The sequence below is a fragment of the Sturnira hondurensis genome, unplaced genomic scaffold, assembly GCF_014824575.4.
Source record: "Sturnira hondurensis isolate 20B ecotype Veracruz unplaced genomic scaffold, ASM1482457v3 Scaffold0010128, whole genome shotgun sequence".
Classification (NCBI taxonomy): domain Eukaryota; kingdom Metazoa; phylum Chordata; class Mammalia; order Chiroptera; family Phyllostomidae; genus Sturnira; species Sturnira hondurensis.
The window spans coordinates 15,130,550-15,148,287 of NW_028082759.1; the positions used below are offsets into that span (position 1 = coordinate 15,130,550).

General features: G+C 39.8%; 1 protein-coding gene across 1 annotated transcript in view; it reads left to right on the forward strand.

The window, feature by feature from the left end:
• Nucleotides 1-6,611, forward strand: part of ANAPC10 (anaphase promoting complex subunit 10) — a 42,003-nt gene extending 35,392 nt beyond the window's left edge. The window contains exon 5 of the mRNA XM_037058461.1: nucleotides 6,332-6,611. Within this exon, the coding sequence (XP_036914356.1) occupies nucleotides 6,332-6,562 (231 nt within the window). The 3' untranslated portion in view covers nucleotides 6,563-6,611. The remainder of the gene's footprint in view (nucleotides 1-6,331) is intronic.
• Nucleotides 6,612-17,738: the final 11,127 nt, after the last annotated feature.

A 17,738-nucleotide genomic window follows, 5' to 3' on the forward strand; every position in this document is an offset into this window, starting at 1 on the left:
GGTATAAAATAAAGGTGAAAATAGTGTGCTTCATAGGCCTGGACAAAATCAGTATATGTAAAACTCTTAATACTGTGTGTGGCAAAGAGTAATTGTTCCAAACATGTTAGTTGTTGTTAACTGTGATTATTTCATAGAAAAAGGAAAAACCATAAAGCCAGAATGGAGTCAGCTTGTTAATGGATGTCTCTTCCATCCACTTCTAAATAATTCCCATTACTTTTCTTTCTAGTGCCCTTAAGAGCTCCACATCTCCTTAAAAATGTATTTGGGATTGCATTGCAGTTGGAATTCTGCTTTTTATTCATTGCTTCCATGGGATTGTAATATCCTTGCAGCAAAAATCTTTAGATGTCTCTTAATCAGATGTATCTGTTGAGCTTGTCACTCGCTCCTCGTAAGTCTTGTGTTAGTTTTGAACAGTTCTTTTGAAGGACGCTTGGTTGTGAGAAGATTTTTTAAAGGCTTCATTGCTCTACTGAACTTCTTAAACAGTGGTAATTGGGTATCCTGCTTCAACTGGACTTTTAAAATAAGCAGTTATTTACTTAGTGGTTAAATGACATCGAAAAAGTATTTTATAGTTATTCTTTGAGATCTTAAACTCCTGACGCCTCCATCTATTTTTCAGTGGTTTGTAGTCCAGCAGATGCCGTCACACAGCCTGTTTCCTTAGATGTGTTGCAAGTATGTGCACCTATAATGTGCACCTAGAGGCTATCTTTAACCTCTCATTGTTTTGAGAATTTATTTACTATTAAAATTTATGGTGATAGGATGACAGTGTACCTTTTAATTGCTATACTTGAAGAATTACTCATGCATATGAAAAGTCTAAATTTGTGTAATGTGCATAAGATTTTCTCATAGTATTGTACATTCAAATTCTGTTTCATATTTGCCCTAGGATAAAACAAATTAGTGTGAAGTGTAAAGGAAATACACATTTATTTATTTTAGAGCCCATTTAACAGCAGATCTTTATTTCCCTGGACTATCAAGGACTTGGAGGAGACTAAGCCTCGCCCCCAGCATGCAGAGTTCTGTGACTGCATGCTGGGGGCTGTGCGCTTGTTTCTTCTGGGTGCTCAGAGCCCCTCTTCCCCATGGGCCATGAAACACGGGTGCGGTTTTTACATGTGTGCAACTTTTTAGTGTAAAGTGGGACTTTACAAGCATCCCAGAAGCTGGAAGTGTACCCTCTTCCCTTCCCCATCACAGTCCTTTTCCTACCTCTTAGAGTTGACCATGGCTCTAACTTTTTGTGATAATTCCCTTCGTTTTTAAAAATATTTTTATCATGTACACATATTTTTGCTACAGGAGAACATGTGCACAGGTTAAAAGTCTGGAGGACTGCAGTAGCATCCGTAACAACAGCCCTTCTCCCCTCTCCGCTATCCCCTCCCACTCCTGAGGAGCAGTGCCCTTAGTTGTTTCGGCCTTACTTGCGTTCCCTTCCAAGTAACACATGGAACAGGTGTCTGTCACGGAGAAGTACGATTCTGCATAGCCTGCCTGGACCTACCTGTATTTAAAGATGTGATCTCATGATACCTGGCTATGAAACATCAGATTTAGCTCTGAAATCTCATTTCTTTTCCAGTGTACTTTCCTTATCTTCATTTTCCTAGTGTAGCTTTTCATGGTGTTTGCTGAAATCATTATGCACATTTTCATTATTACAAACCACATAAGTATTATTTATACTTGACTTACATCATGTTCTATGTTTAAATTTACTTTTTAAACCTAATCTTATTTTTCTGTAGTTAACAGTTGCCTCATTTTTCCCTAATTTCTAAAATGTTATCAGGTATTAATATATTCCCAAATTCTCTAACAGACTCATAAAATATCTTGTGCGGCAGTCACATATACTCCCTTGGTTCCACGTTTTCTTCTTGGAAACATCCTTTCTGACGTCCAGCTCAGCGACTGTGCATTGTGTCACGGAGGTTCAGGCAGAGAGGCAAAGCACGGGGGCGTGGTGGGTGTATTCTGGGGAGTGGCAGTGTGTAAGAAGGGGTTTGTTACGGGGATTTTACCTTACACCAGGAAGAGTTGCTTAAGTAATCTGTGAAGCTGTTTGCACGCCTGATGCTGGAGCTCGAAGTCCACAGGTGTGGCTGCTGCTTCACTTCTGTGCTCCCAGTCTTGTCTGAAAATATTTCGTGCCCCACCCCCCACCAGACACACGTGAGGAAGGGAGTCCTGGGAAGTGTAGTTTAGGCTGAGCTAAGGTGCCGAGTTACAAAGCTGCCATAGGTAGCATGAGAAGGTTTCTCTCAGAACTGTGACCTGTAGGAGTCAGGGTTCTTTTTTTCCAAGCAATTCATATAATTTCAGTTAATTAAATTTTTTCTGCATACTTGTATACAATCTCTTTGTCATCTCTTGATCTTTGGAATATTTTCAGAATCGGCTTCCTTCATAGTATAAATTTATTTTCACACTGTTGCAGATTATTTAACTGAAAGTTGGTGGAAGACCATTCAAGATAAGGCTGAAGAGGCAAGCAGGGTTGAGCATCAGCTCCAAGTCTGTGCTCTCCTCCCGCTGGTCCCTTCAGAAATGGCCTATGGAGAAGGAGATACACATGTGATTTATTTAGAAGGAGGTCCTTTCTAAATAAGTCACGATCAGAACAAATCACGTCAGTCCTCATCTATTTAAAAACACCACCACAGGAACCTCTCCTTATCCTCTTCTAAATCATCGACACATATCCACTAGAGGTACTTGAAGTCACAGGTCTGGATAGTTTATAGAGGACCATTTCAAGTGTCCTATTAGCTTAGCATTAATAAGTCTTCACTTTATTAATCTTTAAATTTATCGACCTTTACTGAGTTACCAGTTATTTTTCTAGTCATTTACAACATTTACTAGCTTCAGTAAACTATGTTATGTATTTTTGTATACAAAATTATATTTAAACTACAATATTATATAAAGCTTTAAGAGCCTTAACATTTAAAACTGAGATAGGTCTTGGTCAGGCACATTATTAGATAAAATCCAGAACATAATAGGAAGCTGTATCAGAGAACTGTTCCCAGAAGGAGCCGATGTGGCAAGGTGAGGGGCTCACTGATGACGTGGACAAGACTGGCGTTAGCGGTGGGACAAAACTCAGATTCCAATGGGATGCCCGTAACTAGCAGGTGAGAAATTTAAAGAAAACCCCAAACTTCTGAAGCGAGTGACTATATGGAGAAAGGAACCAAAAGTGGGGGATGGCAGAAAGAAAGAACAAGGAGGAATACAGAAAAACATTTTCTTTTTTTTAAAGTCCTCACCCAAGAACATTTTTTAAAATTGTTTTTAGAGAGGAAGGGAGAGCGAGAAACATCGATGCGAGAGAGAAGCATTAATCGGTTATGCGTTTGGCCCGGGGATCGGTGCCCAAGCAGGGACTGTCCCCTCCAGACCTGGGGTGGCACACACCCACCCACCCACGTCTGGACTGGGCTTCGAGGTGGCAGCCCAGGCGTGTGCCCTGACCAGGACTGGACTGTGCAACGTCTTGATTATGGGACCACACTCCAACCAGCTGAGCCATACTGGCCAGGGCAAAAAACTGTATCTTAATGGTGGTGAAATTTTCATTTACTGAGGTCCAAACCAGAAATGGGAGAAAAAAACAACAAAGTTATTTTTGCGAAATTTCGGCCTTTTGTTAATTTTCTGTTTAAAATATAAAAATAATATAATTTTTTGCTTAAAATATGTTAATCTTTTAATTAACCATTTACAAAAAATTAAATGTATACATACTGTGTGTACTTGAGGTTTTTATAACTATGAAATAAGTTTTTAATAACTTTTTAGAGATTACTATGGGAATTTTAAACTGGGTAAAATAGAAGCGAGGCAGATGCGAGAGTTGGTGTTTATGACCCTGGGCAGTGTGGTCCATGGGGAAGCCGCCTGAGGGGCGTTATCAGCTCTGCGCGCTTTGTAACGGGCTTTTAGTGATCGTGGTCGGTAAACTTCATGATGTGTCCTACAGAAACCGGGGATTCATTGTAGTTATTGAATAATTTACTACATTTATAATTCTGTGTGTATATTGTGCGCAAAATCATTTATGTTCTAAAATCTTTATACAGGTTTTTGTGCACTGAGGCATGTAAATTGTAAGTACTCTAAAAGTAACTGTGCATCTGTTAGAAAGAATGGTTAAATTTGTCAAAAACAGTGTATTAGTAAGGAGCTGAATTTAGAATCTTGGTCTTACTTTTTGTTCATTATTGTGCATTTACCTGAGGAAAAGATTATTTCAACCAAAGGTGCTTTCTCCCTCCTCTGAACTCCCATGTACATCGATTATAATATTTCCTCTCACTGCTGTAACCAAATGCCTCACACTTAGTGGCTTGAAACAACACACGTTCGGTATCTCACAGTCTAGAAGTGAGATAAAACCGAGGTGGCAGCAAGGTGCCCTCTTTCCTGGAGCTTCTTGAGGAGAACTGTTTCTCGCCTTTTCCAGCTTGTAGAAAAAGGTGTTTCTCTGTTTTTCCAAGTAGGGGGGTCAAACTCACTTTCACTGGGGCCACATCAACCTCAAGGCTGCTTTCAAAGGACCGAAATAACTTTGGGACTGTATAAATGTATCCCTGTTAAGGAGTTGAAATTACACTTGGCCCTGTGAAGACAACCTCGAGGCCGATGTGGCCCCCTGTGAACATGGGTTTGACAGCCCTGTGCACAGGTCAGGCAGAAGCGACGCCTGCTTGGGTGTACTCAGTGACTGTTCGTGGCCCGAATGAATAAAAGGTTAATGATAGAAACCCCATCTCTTTTGTGCTCATTTTGAGTTAGTGCTAATGGAAGTTCATAAAATCTCACTGATCAAAACACCATGGGGGTAGAGATTCAGTTATTCTTATTTTATAGTTAAACGGGAAATCCTTTAGTCTTAAACATCAGCTACCTTAGGTGATAGTTCTCTTCCTCCATCTCTCCCTAACCTCTTTCTTTATAGAAAAGATGGAAAGAAAGAAAGAATAAAGAAAGAAAGAAAAGGAAGTTAAGTTATGAAAAGAATAAAAGAGAAGAAAAAAGGGCAGGGGAGCAACAGGAGAAGACACAGTGGCATTCGTTTCATTGTTTTTCTGGGGTAACTCATGGGACCCCAAGTTTAGAGTCTCTGACACTCCTTGCCCTTTGATTGTGTAGATAAGATAAACCTGTATCTGTTGTAATGTCTGTGGTTCATTTTTGTCCAGTGATTAAGATAATTTAAAAATCATTGTTGTTTTTTTTAAGATTTTATTTATTTATCTTTAGAGGGGAAGGGAAGGAGAGTGGGAGAGAAATATCAATATATGGTTGCCTCTCATGTGTCCCCTGCTGGGAACTGGCCTGCAACCCAGGCATGTGCCTTGACTGGGACTCAAACCCCGATCCTTTGGTTCACAGGCCTGTGCTCAATCCACTGAGCTACACCAGCCAGGGCAAAAATCAGTATTTTTTAAAACTGCTTCATAACTTTAGGAAAATTTGTAGAAACTTTGGTTTACCTTTTGACATACGATTTTCCTTTCCTTGTTAAGTAAGGACAGTTTGGACTCTTATTTAAAATAAAAATTAAAAAAAATTATCTGGCATTTCTTATTGAAAAACATTTAAAATCTAGACTTTAGGTTTATGTCATCATCTGGAATAGATAAATAGATCACTTATTAACTGTGTTCAGAAAGAAAGCTTAGCTTGATGCATATGTAATGACCGATATTCTATTGTTAATGTCTTTATAATTTATGTAGAATCTGGTTGTTATATGGGTTTGCAACTTATAGAGAATCTGATTGTTTTATGAGTTTGGAGGCATGTTTCTTGAAATGAAATATGTTAGAAAAACGTGAGATTCTTTACCTGCTTGTTATCAGCATGGTCTTTGATTGGATGTATACATTTGATGTACATGTCTGACTCTGACTCAAAGACTGGCTACCAAGATGGCACGTATCACGTGCTTAGCACCTGGCAAAACAGACCGTGGTCTGAGTGCCCAGTAACTGTTAATAGTTACTATCCTGTTGGCATTCTCTCAGTGAGCAAGAGGTCAGTTTTTAAGTCAACTTTATTTTTTTTTCTATTTAAAACTTTCGCCATTTTTAAATTACAGTTGACATACAGTATTATACTAGTATACGACACAGCAGTTAGACATTTGCACAACTTAGAGAGTGACCACCCTGAGCAGCCTGGCACTGTCTGACGCCACGCACGCACAACTGAGTCAGCTTTAGAATGCGTTCATTGTAATACGTTACGTTCATTGGGTGAAAACCTAATCTGACTTCTCTTTTCCTGGCAGCAACTCGAATTGGTGGAACCAAGTGGCTGGATTCACGTTCCCTTAACTGATAATCATAAGAAGCCAACTCGCACATTCATGATACAGATCGCTGTTCTAGCCAATCACCAAAACGGAAGAGACACCCACATGAGACAGATTAAAATATACACTCCAGTGGAGGAGAGCTCCATTGGTAAATTTCCTAGATGTACAACTATTGATTTCATGATGTATCGTTCAATAAGGTGACCTGGGAACAGGACCGAGTCATTAAACACTTCTCTGTTTTCTCTGGTCAGTGAATGTTGTGTCTGGTATCTTTATTGAAAAGGCATCAGTCATTTTACATTTTTGTATGTATTGAGCATGTTATTGTAGCTTTAAAAATAAATTTTGTGTCATACTATATTTTCTTTAAAATACAATAAAGGTCACATATTTTATGTTATTAAAAGTGGATTTGAAGCCAATCATTAAATTTTTCATTGATAGATACTACCTTTAATACGACAGAATTATCCTTTTTTCTCTCCAGAGGAAACATACTCTTCTGATGTGAGGCCTTTTTAAAGGCAGTGTCAAAATAAGCTAAGTATTAGGTGTCTGATGAGAATCGCTCTGATTTGGGGAACATGGCTAATTGGATCATAATCACTTCCATGGGCTGCTTCTAACCCTATGGTTGTCTGTACCTGGTACCACGTCAGAGACCGCCAGCACACTCGGCTGTTCATCTCAACGTGCTCTAGAGGAGTTACTTTCAAGTTTGCGTCTGACACGGAAGCATTCCTGAGGGGTAAATATGTCTCATGAAAATTTTTAAATGTATGAAATTATTCTTTATATGTAAAAAGATATTAAAGGATCTTAAATGTGTTTCCTCTCCATGGTTTAAAATGACTGGATTTGATTCTGCGTACTTTTTTTTTTCTGTATTACTTTTGGGGAGGATGCTTAGTTAGCCACAGAGTGTCCCCAGATTGGCTCTTATTTGGGAAGATTCCTTGGAGGTTCTTGCATTGCTGGAGAGACTGAAGTCTTAAATGGTAATGTTTGAAAAATGATTTTGTGTGTGCTTGTTTTCTGGCAGAGAGTGCTTATTTACATGGATACTTGCAGGAGCGTCCAACCTTTTGGCGTCTGCACCGCACTGGAAGAAGAGTTGTCTTGGATCGCACATTAATTACACTGTGACATGTAATCAGAGAACAGTCTCATAATGTTTTAAGTAAATTTACGATTTTGTGTTGGGCCGCATTCACAGCCGTCCTGGGCTGCGTGCGGCCCTCGAGCCACAGGTTGGACACCCCTGTGAAGAAAAGTTTTACTTTCTCACTCAGCAGCACTGGTGCTGTTCTTGCTGGGTGTCACCGTTTCACCATGTGCACTTTGTTGTCCTTGAGGAGGTGTGGTTGGTGATTTGCAGAGTCACCAAATAGACTGTAAGCGACCGAAACTCACTGGGGATCAGCAAATAAATCCCAGTAGAGATGTGGTGTGGGATGCTGGAAAGGGCAGCGGACAGGATTGAAGGAAAAACACAAGGATTGGAATTACAGGGGAAGGGGAAGACCAAGGAGATTAGAGCAGCCGTACACCCACGCTGGGCACTGTGCTGGGCGGTTTGCTCTGTAGTCCCATAGGGGAGGGGAGCATTCACGTAAACTTCAGGGTTCAGTCCAAGAGCCAGAGAACTCGAGTGAAAATGCAGAAGGAGCCTTGGCCCACGGCTCAGTTGGTCGGAGCGTCATCCTGTATGCCAGAAACGTTGCAGGTTTGACCCCTGGTCAGGGGGCAACCAGATCAAAGTTTCTTTGTTTTTAAAGATTTTATTTATTTTTTGTAGACAGAGGGGAAGGAAGAAAGAGAGGGAGAGAATTGTCATGTGTGGTTGCTTTTCATGTGCCTGTCACGGGAGGGCCTGGCCCTCAACCCTGTCATGTGCCCTGACTGGGAATTGAACCTGCCGCCCTTTGGTTCCCAGGCTAGTGCTCAATCCAGCCAGGGTTGAAGCACACCAGCCAGGGCAGACCAAAGTTTATCCCATCAGGTGTTTTCTCTCTCTCTCTCTCTCTCTCTCTCTCTCTCTTTCTGGCTCTATCTCTATCTCCATCTCTATCTCCATCTCTATCTCTATCTCTCTTTCTATCTCCATCTCTATCTCTGTCTCTATATCTCTTTGTTGCTATCTCTGCCTCTGTCTCTATCTCTATGTCTCTCTCCCTGTCTCTCTCTGTCTCTCCCATCCTCCCTCTCTAAAATCAATGAAACCATATCCTTAGGTGAGGATTAAAAAATATACAGAAGAATTTATTAATAATAATGTTACTACTCGCTAACTGCTTTTAAAAAATCTGCTTAAAAATAAAAAGGAGGAAGACTGATTATGGTTATCACTACTACTAATAGTTTGCTAAGGGATTCCTAAAATTAGGAGGGGTTAAGAAGAATGTTGAGAAAATCAGTGTGTTTTCTCCTTGTACTTGGCTGGCTGACCACCTTATCAGACATGGGAAAACTTGGTGTCTGAGGATTATGGAGATAATGCCTGCCCTTATTATAAGGATTATTTCAAGTATAGATAGACCATGTATTACGATAACAAAGCATTGTTATCTAAAGCAGTTGCCTTTCTCTTTTAAAAGTACAGATGCATGTCTAGAATAAAGAACTCTTACAACTCCACAGAAAGAAAACAACCCAATTCAAAGTAATCAATAGATTTGAACAGTCATTTCACCGAGGAAGACATATGACTTGTAAATAAACATTTGAAAAGATGCTGAACTTCACTGGACATTGGTGAAATGCACATTAAAACCATGATGAGACTGGGTAGCTCACTTGGTTAGAGTATTGTCCAATACTCTAACCTGCTAAGGTTAGAGTATTGTCCAATACTCTCCTGCTAAGCACAGGCTGGGTAGCTCACTTGGTTAGAGTATTGTCCCCGATGCACCAAGGTCACAGGTTCAATCCCTGGTCAGGGCACATACAAGTAGCAGCCAGTGAATGCATAAATAGGTAGAACAACAAATCAATGTCTCTTTTTCTCCTTCCCCCCAATCAGTAAATAAAATTTTTTTAAAAACCATAATAAGATACCATTCCACAGCCACTATAATAGCTGCAATTTTTTAAAAAACTATTGGAAGGTTTAGCAAAGATATGGAGGAACTGGACCTCACACTGATGGTGAAGTTGTAATGAATGTACATCCATTTTGGAGAACAGTTTGGAAATTTCTTAAAAAGTTAAACATGCCCCTAATTATAGGGCCCAGCCATTCCACTCCTAGGCATTTACCCGAGATGAGAAAGCATATGTTTATACAGAAGCTTGTACGTGAAGATTCATAGCAGCTTCATTTGTAGTATCTCAAAACTGGAAACAACCTGGACATTGATAAAGAAGAGAATGTAAACATTGTGGTATATCCATAGAGTAGAATATTACTGAGCAATAAAAATGAGCAGCCAATTAATACACGCAACAACATGGATAAATTTATTTCCTACTGTATATGATGTAAGAATCAAAAACTAAGATTAAAAAAATTTTAACAGTTAATAAACCAGCAGCAAATTCACTGACTTATTTGTAATGAGTATACATTTTTGAGCATTAAGTCGTGCAGTTATAAGATTTAAATTTTTAAAGTTCAAGTGTAGTCTAAGTATAAAGCACTGTTAAAATCAGTGAATTAGCTGAGGAAGTATTGTCACAAGAAACTGTGTAAAACTTGAATATTAAATCAAAGCAGTTTATTGAACACTAATAAATACACAATTCTTAAGAAACACTAACAGGTACTGGGTGTTGCATTAGCAGTATTGTAACAAGGAAACCAAGGTAAGTCTGATGTGGACCTTGCTTACCAGTTGCTCACAACCTGCTGTGGGAAATGCTAGTGTTCTGCACAACCAAATCAGAAATTAGAGTGGTAAAATCTCTAATTGGTGAATGGGAGTGTAGAGGAGAAGAGAGATTTGACTTTCAGCTCAGGAAATTCGAGGTAAAGCTAAAGAAGACATTGTGGAGGAGTTGGAATTTTGGAAAGAGAGTTTTTAATATTAGCTAGTTATTCACTTTTCAGGCCTATCCTTGAATCAAGGCTACTGTTGTTTATATGTAAGTAACAACAGTTAATTTGAAACAGATGGTTTGGATGTTCAGAATCAAGTGATTTTTTGTACATTTACTCTTGTTTGAAGCGTTCCTATGATTAAAACATGGACAAATCTTGAAAAACAATTTTAGAAACAGTCTGTTATTTTTGCCATTATAACTACTTATGTAGAACAGATTAATACACACTACCGTGTAAATTTAATGAGTATAAGATTTGATGAATCAAATATAAATATTTGATGTTTCTAGTGTTTTAGAAAACTGTCACTCCTTTAAACTTCTTAATAACATGTATGCTTATGTATTATTTGTGTTTATTTATTTTTTAAAATATATTTTGATTATGCTATTACAGTTGTCACAGTTTTTCTCCCTTTGTCCCCCTCCTCCCAGTACCCCCATTCCCTCCAGGAATCATCTCCTTTAGTTCATCCCCCTGTCTGTTTTGTACCTACCATTTATGCTTCTTAATCCCTGCACCTTTTCCCCTATTCTCCCCCTTTTCCCTCCCAGCCGGGGTAACCCTCCATGTGATCTTCATATCTGTGATTCTCTTCCTGTTCTGGTGGTTTGCTTAATTTGTTTTTTTACATTCAGTTGTTGATAGTTGTGCATTTGTTGCCATTTTAGTGTTCATAGTTTTGATCTTCTTTTTTCTTAAGTAGTCCCTTTAACATTTCATGTAATAATGACTTGGCGATGATGAATACCTTGTCTGGGAAGCATGTTATCTGCCCTTCCATTCTAAATAATAGCTTTGCTGGATAAAATAATCTAGGTTGCAGGCCCTTGCTTTTCCTCACTTTGAATACTTCTTGTCAGTCCCTCCTTGCCTGCAAAACTTCTTTTGAGAAATCAGCTGACAGTCTTAAGGAGACTCCTTTGCAGCTAACTTGGCTTTTCTCTTGCTGCTTTATCTTTAGCCTTTGGCATTTTAATTATGACATGTCTTGGTGTGGTCCTCTTTAAGTCCAATTGTTTGGGACTCTCTCTGCTTCCTGGACATGTATGTATATATCCTTCACCAAATTGGGGAAGTTTTCTTTCATTATTTTTTCAAATAAGTTTTCAATTTTTTGCTCTTCCTCTTCTCCTTTTGGCATCTCTGTAATTCAGATGTTGGTATGTTTGGAGGTGTACCAGAGGCACCTGTTACTATCTTTTTTTTTTTTGAATTCTTTTTTTCTTCTTGCTGTTCTGGTTGAATGCTTACTTCTTCTTTATGTTCCAAATCATTGCTTTGAATCTTGGCTTTATCCCCTCCACTGATGGTTCCCTGTAGGTTTTTCTTTATTTCACTTAGTATAACCTTCATTTCTTCTTGGGTCTTTTTTTATTTTGTTGCCATATTCAGTGAGTTCTTTGAGCATCCTGATCACCAGTGTTTTGAACTCTGCATCTGATAGATTATTTCCATTTCATTTAGTTCTTTTTCTGGGGTTTTGTTCTGTTCTTTCATTTGGGCCTTATTTTTTTGTCTCCTCAATTTGGCAACCTTTCTGTGTTTGTTTCTGAGTCAAAGCAGGTAGAGCTGCTTTGACTCCCTGTCTTAGTATCATGGCCTATTGTAGAAAAGGCCCCTGTAAATTATGTGGGGCGAACCCTTAGGTGATCCCCAGGACAGGGCAACCTGCTTCGTGGCTTTGTGACTCTGTGTTGGGGGAGGGTTTGGAGAGGCGACAGTGCTTCTGCTTGGCTTCTGGAGGTTGTCTTGGCCCTTGCCCCGTTTCCAGTCACTCCACCCACTCCTTGTCTGTGACTGGCGCCCTTCCAGCTGAATCCCAGAGTGGGTGGGTTTATGTGAGTTCTGTGATCATGCTGGCCCTTTCAGTAGAGTCTTCTGAAGTTCCGGCAGTCTCCTCCACTGCCCCAACCCCCACTGGTTTTTATAGCCAGAAGTTAAGGGGATTTATCTTCTCTGAGCTAGAACCCTGGGCTGTGCAGTCTGGCCTGGGGCTGGGATTGCTCGCTCCCTTGGTGTCCCTCCTGATTTTTATCCACCACATGTGAATGTAGGACTGCCCGCACCCATTCCACTGCTGATACCACTGCCTCTCTGTACCACAATGCATCTCCTTGCCTCTGCCTGGCTCTGCCCATCTCCACCCCTCCTACCCATTTGGGTGAATGTGGCTTCTTGTAAATCCTTGGTTGTTGGACTTCCATGCAGTTCAACTTTCTCACAGTTCTGGGTGTTGTTTTGAGGTTTAGTTGTAATTCTCTCTGTGGGTGCACGAGGAGACAAAGCATGTCTATCTAGGTCTCCATCTTGACCGGATGTCCTCTATTGTTTTTTATTGAATTCTTAGTTATTAGTTTATTTCATCAGTTACCTTTTTAAAGTGATAAAGTTTGCAAAATATGTTAGGTTAAAGCATTAGGGAAAATAATACTTCATAGTTGTGATTATGTGTGGACAGTTTGCTTTGTGCCTCTTTTGCACCCAGATAATCTTTTGCCCACATTGTTCTGCTGTTGCCCGCTTCCACTATGACATTCTAGAGCACTGAGTTTCAACTGGTGCCCCACAGGAATGTGGAAAACAGGCAGTACCTGACTATTTAGTCAGGGGCACCGACCTCTTTTCCCTTAGACTGTCCAATAAAAAAAGGACTGACAGCCAACACAACAATAGCTGACTGGTGTGAATGGGTCAAAATTATTTGTCAGATAGGCAAGACATGTATTTTTTGGTGTGCCACAGAATTTTAATAATTGGTTTCTGTGTACCATGAGATGAAAAGGCTGAACATTGCTGTTCTAGAGTACGGTGTTTGGAAATGTTTGCTGTGAAGGCTCCTTACCAGCCCTCTGCACAGAAGCTGTCTGTGCCTTATGGTCTGCCATTTAGTTACAACTGTTTCTGTGCACTGGCGTCAGAAGGCCTTAGAAGGAAGATGATGAAGAAGAAATCCTCAGGGATTAGTTTAATTATTATCTATGGCAATAATTCATTATATTAACAGGACAAATCTGAAGGCTAGTTAATTAGACCCCACCAACAATAAATCTCAGAAGATGTCTAATCAAGGGCAATTTTATATTAAAAGTTTTCATTATTTTTTAGTACTATCAACTAACCTATTTTTCAATTTTATCTGAACCCCCCCCTTTTTTAGGGGAAGGGAGGGAAAAAGAAAGGGAGAAGAACATCATTGTCTAGTTGCCTCCTATGTGGCCCCCCTACTGGGGACTCGCCCTGCAACCCAGGCATGTGACCTGACTGGGAATCGAAACTGCAACCCTTTGGTTCACAGGCCTGCACTCTATCCGCTGAGCTACACCAGCCAGGGCTTTTTTTTTTTAATGGCTAATCCTGTCACCTTTGTCTTCTCTTGTTCTTTCTGGTGAATAGAAGCAACTCACTATTTTTAAAACATGAGCAGAAGAATAATTACAGGTGGACCAATTTTAGGGGAGTTCTACCTGCTTATGAAATCTTCTAAGTGAATTTTTGTTGCAGATACGGTATTTCACATCATGTAAAATAGAAACTCTAGCACTGGCGATTACAGTCATTTTAATCACTGCATTTGTGGCCATTGGCTTTCCATCGGTGCAGTTCAGTGATCACTGTAAGATGTTCTCCCCACCAGGCATTTGCTTTTCCAATGTTGAGAACAAATTACAATTCTCCTCCTGTGGTCCTGGAAATAACTCCCTAAGCTGTTTTTATAGACTTTATTCTGAAACTAGCTCTCCTCTTTACCCTGGCATTCATCTGAAGCTGGACATCCAGATTTTAACAGATCATTTCCTGTTGTTACTACAGCAATATCAAAATACCGATCACTTACCAAGAAGCAAAGTGTCCAAAAGACTGAAGCAGAGAGTTCAGCCAGCTGTTTGTTTTCAACGGTTCACATTTATAAGAATCACATGTCAGATGGCTATGAAGACAAATGAAATGGAGGGTAGCCTCAATAGAAGGAGAATGAATGGTAGTGATCCACCCAACTGTTGTTGCAACATACTCAGGTGTTTACCAAAGACAAAGCAAAGGAATTTTGCTCTTTATTTTAAAATAGTGCTTAATTTTTAAGGTAGCATTCAGTAACTAATAGAAGAGTTAAGGAATCTGTTCTCAGGAGTTTTCTTTCATTCTTTTTTTAAGTCATCCAAGCTAGTTAGAAAAAAATTATCAATTTTTTCTTGAAATTGTCAGTGGTGTAGCTGGTGTGGTTTGGTGTATTTTGACCCCTCTCACCTTTCACACAGTAACCCCAGACGTCCCCGGCCCACACTGATGGTCACCTTTACTTTCACCCAGTTCACATCATTCTAGGCCGGTTGCAGGAAGCTCCCGGATGCACCATTGGTCTTTATGCTAAAATAAAAGTATCCAAACAATGTTTCATCGTAAGTATCTATACTAACTCTACATTACCTGTATGATTTGCTGAATATATGAACCCGAAATCCGTTGGCAGCCCTTCAAGGCGATGCCTCTTCCCTAGCTCTTTTATAACCTTTTTAAAAAATTATTCTCAGACTTTTTGCTCTAGCCAAATATGCTTGTCTGTGTTATGCACCCTCATTCTTATTTTTACTCTTTTATATGTAACATTTAATGGCCTTTAATCTTATGACTATTCTACTAGCCGATACCACTTTCCTGAGCAGAAACTAGCTCAAAAGTCACTGCTTTGAATGCCTTTTCTTCTCAGTTTAATCCTGTATATTTTCGTTCCTTTATTCTAAACCCCTCAGCATTTATGTAACCTGCTTAGTACTATATGAGCGTGAGAATGTTACACTGTGTGTATTGCTAACCCGTCAGGACTCGGTCTCATTTCTCTTCTGTATTTGCGTTATTACAACTCGCAACATAATAGTGGGCCTGGACTAGATGTGCTCGTCTAACACCTTGCTTTGACGTGCTTTCCCCTGTGTTACCTCATTCCCATGAAATCACTGTGTCAGGGTTACATTTAGCCAGAATAGATATCCCTGTCGCCGTGACAAATACGTCTTTATATTTCTTGTATATTAAAAGGTTTAGAGATCCGTGCTGGTTTCATTGGCCCAGCAGCTTAACAATCAGCTCTCTGAGAAACTAAGAGTAGCTCTCTCCTTTACCAGAAAGGGCAAAGTTCCCCAGAATTCCTCAGCATCTTGTATCTCATTGGTTAGAACTGGGTCACACGGGCATTTCTACCTAAAAGAGAGGCAAGTTTCCTGGGAAAGCAGGGAGTAGATGGTTGAATGGGGCAAAGAGCACTTTCTAGAATTAAACAAATTATCCCTCTACTAAAAAAAAAAAAAAAAAAAAGGCAAAAACCCCAAACAGCATTCCCTATGCAGAGAAGAAGGGAGAAGAGACCGTAGGTAGACAATAAACACTATCCGCCACAGCACCCTCATCTGCACACTGGAAATACTGATGGCAGGACACTGATACTGACGTCCTCGGGGGGTAACAGGAGGTGATAAAGGTAAGCACTTCGCCCAGTGCCTGGCAAGTAGCAATAAAGAATACCTGGGCCTGGCTGGTCTAGCTCAGTGGATTAAGCACGGGCCTGCTGACTAAAGGATGGCATTTCGATTCCCAGTCAGGGCGCATGCCTGGGTTGCAGGCCAGTTCCCAGCAGGGCACGCACGAGAGGCAACCATACATTGATATTTCTCTCCCTCTCTCCTTCCCTTCCCCTCTAAAGATAAATAAAATCTTTAAAAAAATTTTGTTCATCTTAAAAAAAAAAAGAATAGCTGGTATTATAGTTACTTTGTCTTTGGTCAATGCAGTTTGACCTGAGAAATCTTTGGGGGCGAAATGGCTGTGTTCCCCTCCTCCCTGGTGAATCGGGAACACTACTGTGTGTGTGGCAACCTAGCAAGCCCTTTTTCAGCATCTGTATTTTACCGTCTACATTATATGTATGAACACTCGACTATAATAGCAAGCATGTAGAATTGTACCACACAAAACAAGGAATTTTTTTTTAACAAGGAATTTCTAACTTCTGCACATTCTGTTACAAAGAATGGGGGCCAGATTAACTGTTAATGTTTTTCATTTTGAGTCCATGCAAAATATCAAAACTGTGCTTCTTGCACTTTTCAATCTTACCGAAAAAGAAAAGATGCCTGATGAAACTTCCTCATGTTGCAGCTGGCATAGATGCTGAGCATCCCTTAAGTTGTTTAAGACATGCTCATTCCCAGGAGTGGGAAATGAGCATCATTTTCTCATACTTTGAATTAGTTAGATCTAATTCTAAGTCATTCTATTAGACCTATTCTTACTCCTGATTCTATTGGATTGGCCAAAAATTTTGTTTATTTTTTTCCCCTTTGATGGCTCTAGGAGTGCTTGGTTGTCTTTAACTTCCTTTGAAACAATTTTGTTAGATTGTATTGTGACAGCTGTCACATCAGCGTGCATTTAAAAAAAACCAAATCGGTGAATTTGGGGGCAGCTATTTTTTATATTAAAGATGGAAGAAAATGCACAACATTTTTGGCATATTATGCTTTATTACTTCAAGAAAGGCAAAAACACAACTGAAACACAAAAAAACCCAAAAGATTTGTGCAGTATAAGGAGGAGGTACTGTGAATGATCAAATGTGTCAAAAATGGTTTGGGAAGTTTCTTGGCACCATTGACATTTTGGCCAAGTAATTCTTTGCTGTGGGCTGTCTTATGCATTAGAAGATGTTCAGCAGCACCTCTGGCCTCTACCCAGTAGAAGTCAATAGTGGGAGAGAGCTGACATACTCAAAATATCCAAATCAATAAAGTTATTGTTGAAAATAAAAAAATGTTTCTTTTATTTTACAAATAAAACTAAACAGACTTTTTGGCCAACCCAATAGTTCCAAATCCCTTAGCTGCTGGTAGCTACTTCTTGTTTCTGCCCCTTCTAAGCCCTTTGAGATTTCATGATAAGCACTATAGTTCTAGTTCCAAACTTGGCCCCTCTTGAGGGGCCAAGTTTGGGTAACTTTGGGTAGGTTTTCTTTATTTTGAGCAACTGAGTAGAAGTCCTTATTCTAGGTCATCTCCAGTAATGTAAGGTAATGTAACTAACAATATTGGTAACACTGTGCCGATGGAGAAAGGTAAATGCCATTGAGCAGATGACGGTTGTTAAGGCTGGGAGACATGCAATGCCTTTTATGAAGATTTAGAAGGGAATAATCCACAGGGTAATTTTTTAAAGATTTTATTTATTTATCTTTAGAAGGGAAGGGAAGGAGAGAGGGAGAGAAATATCAATATATGGTTGCCTCTCATCTGTCCCCTGCTGGGAACTGGCCTGCAACCCAGGCATGTGCCCTGACTGGGAATT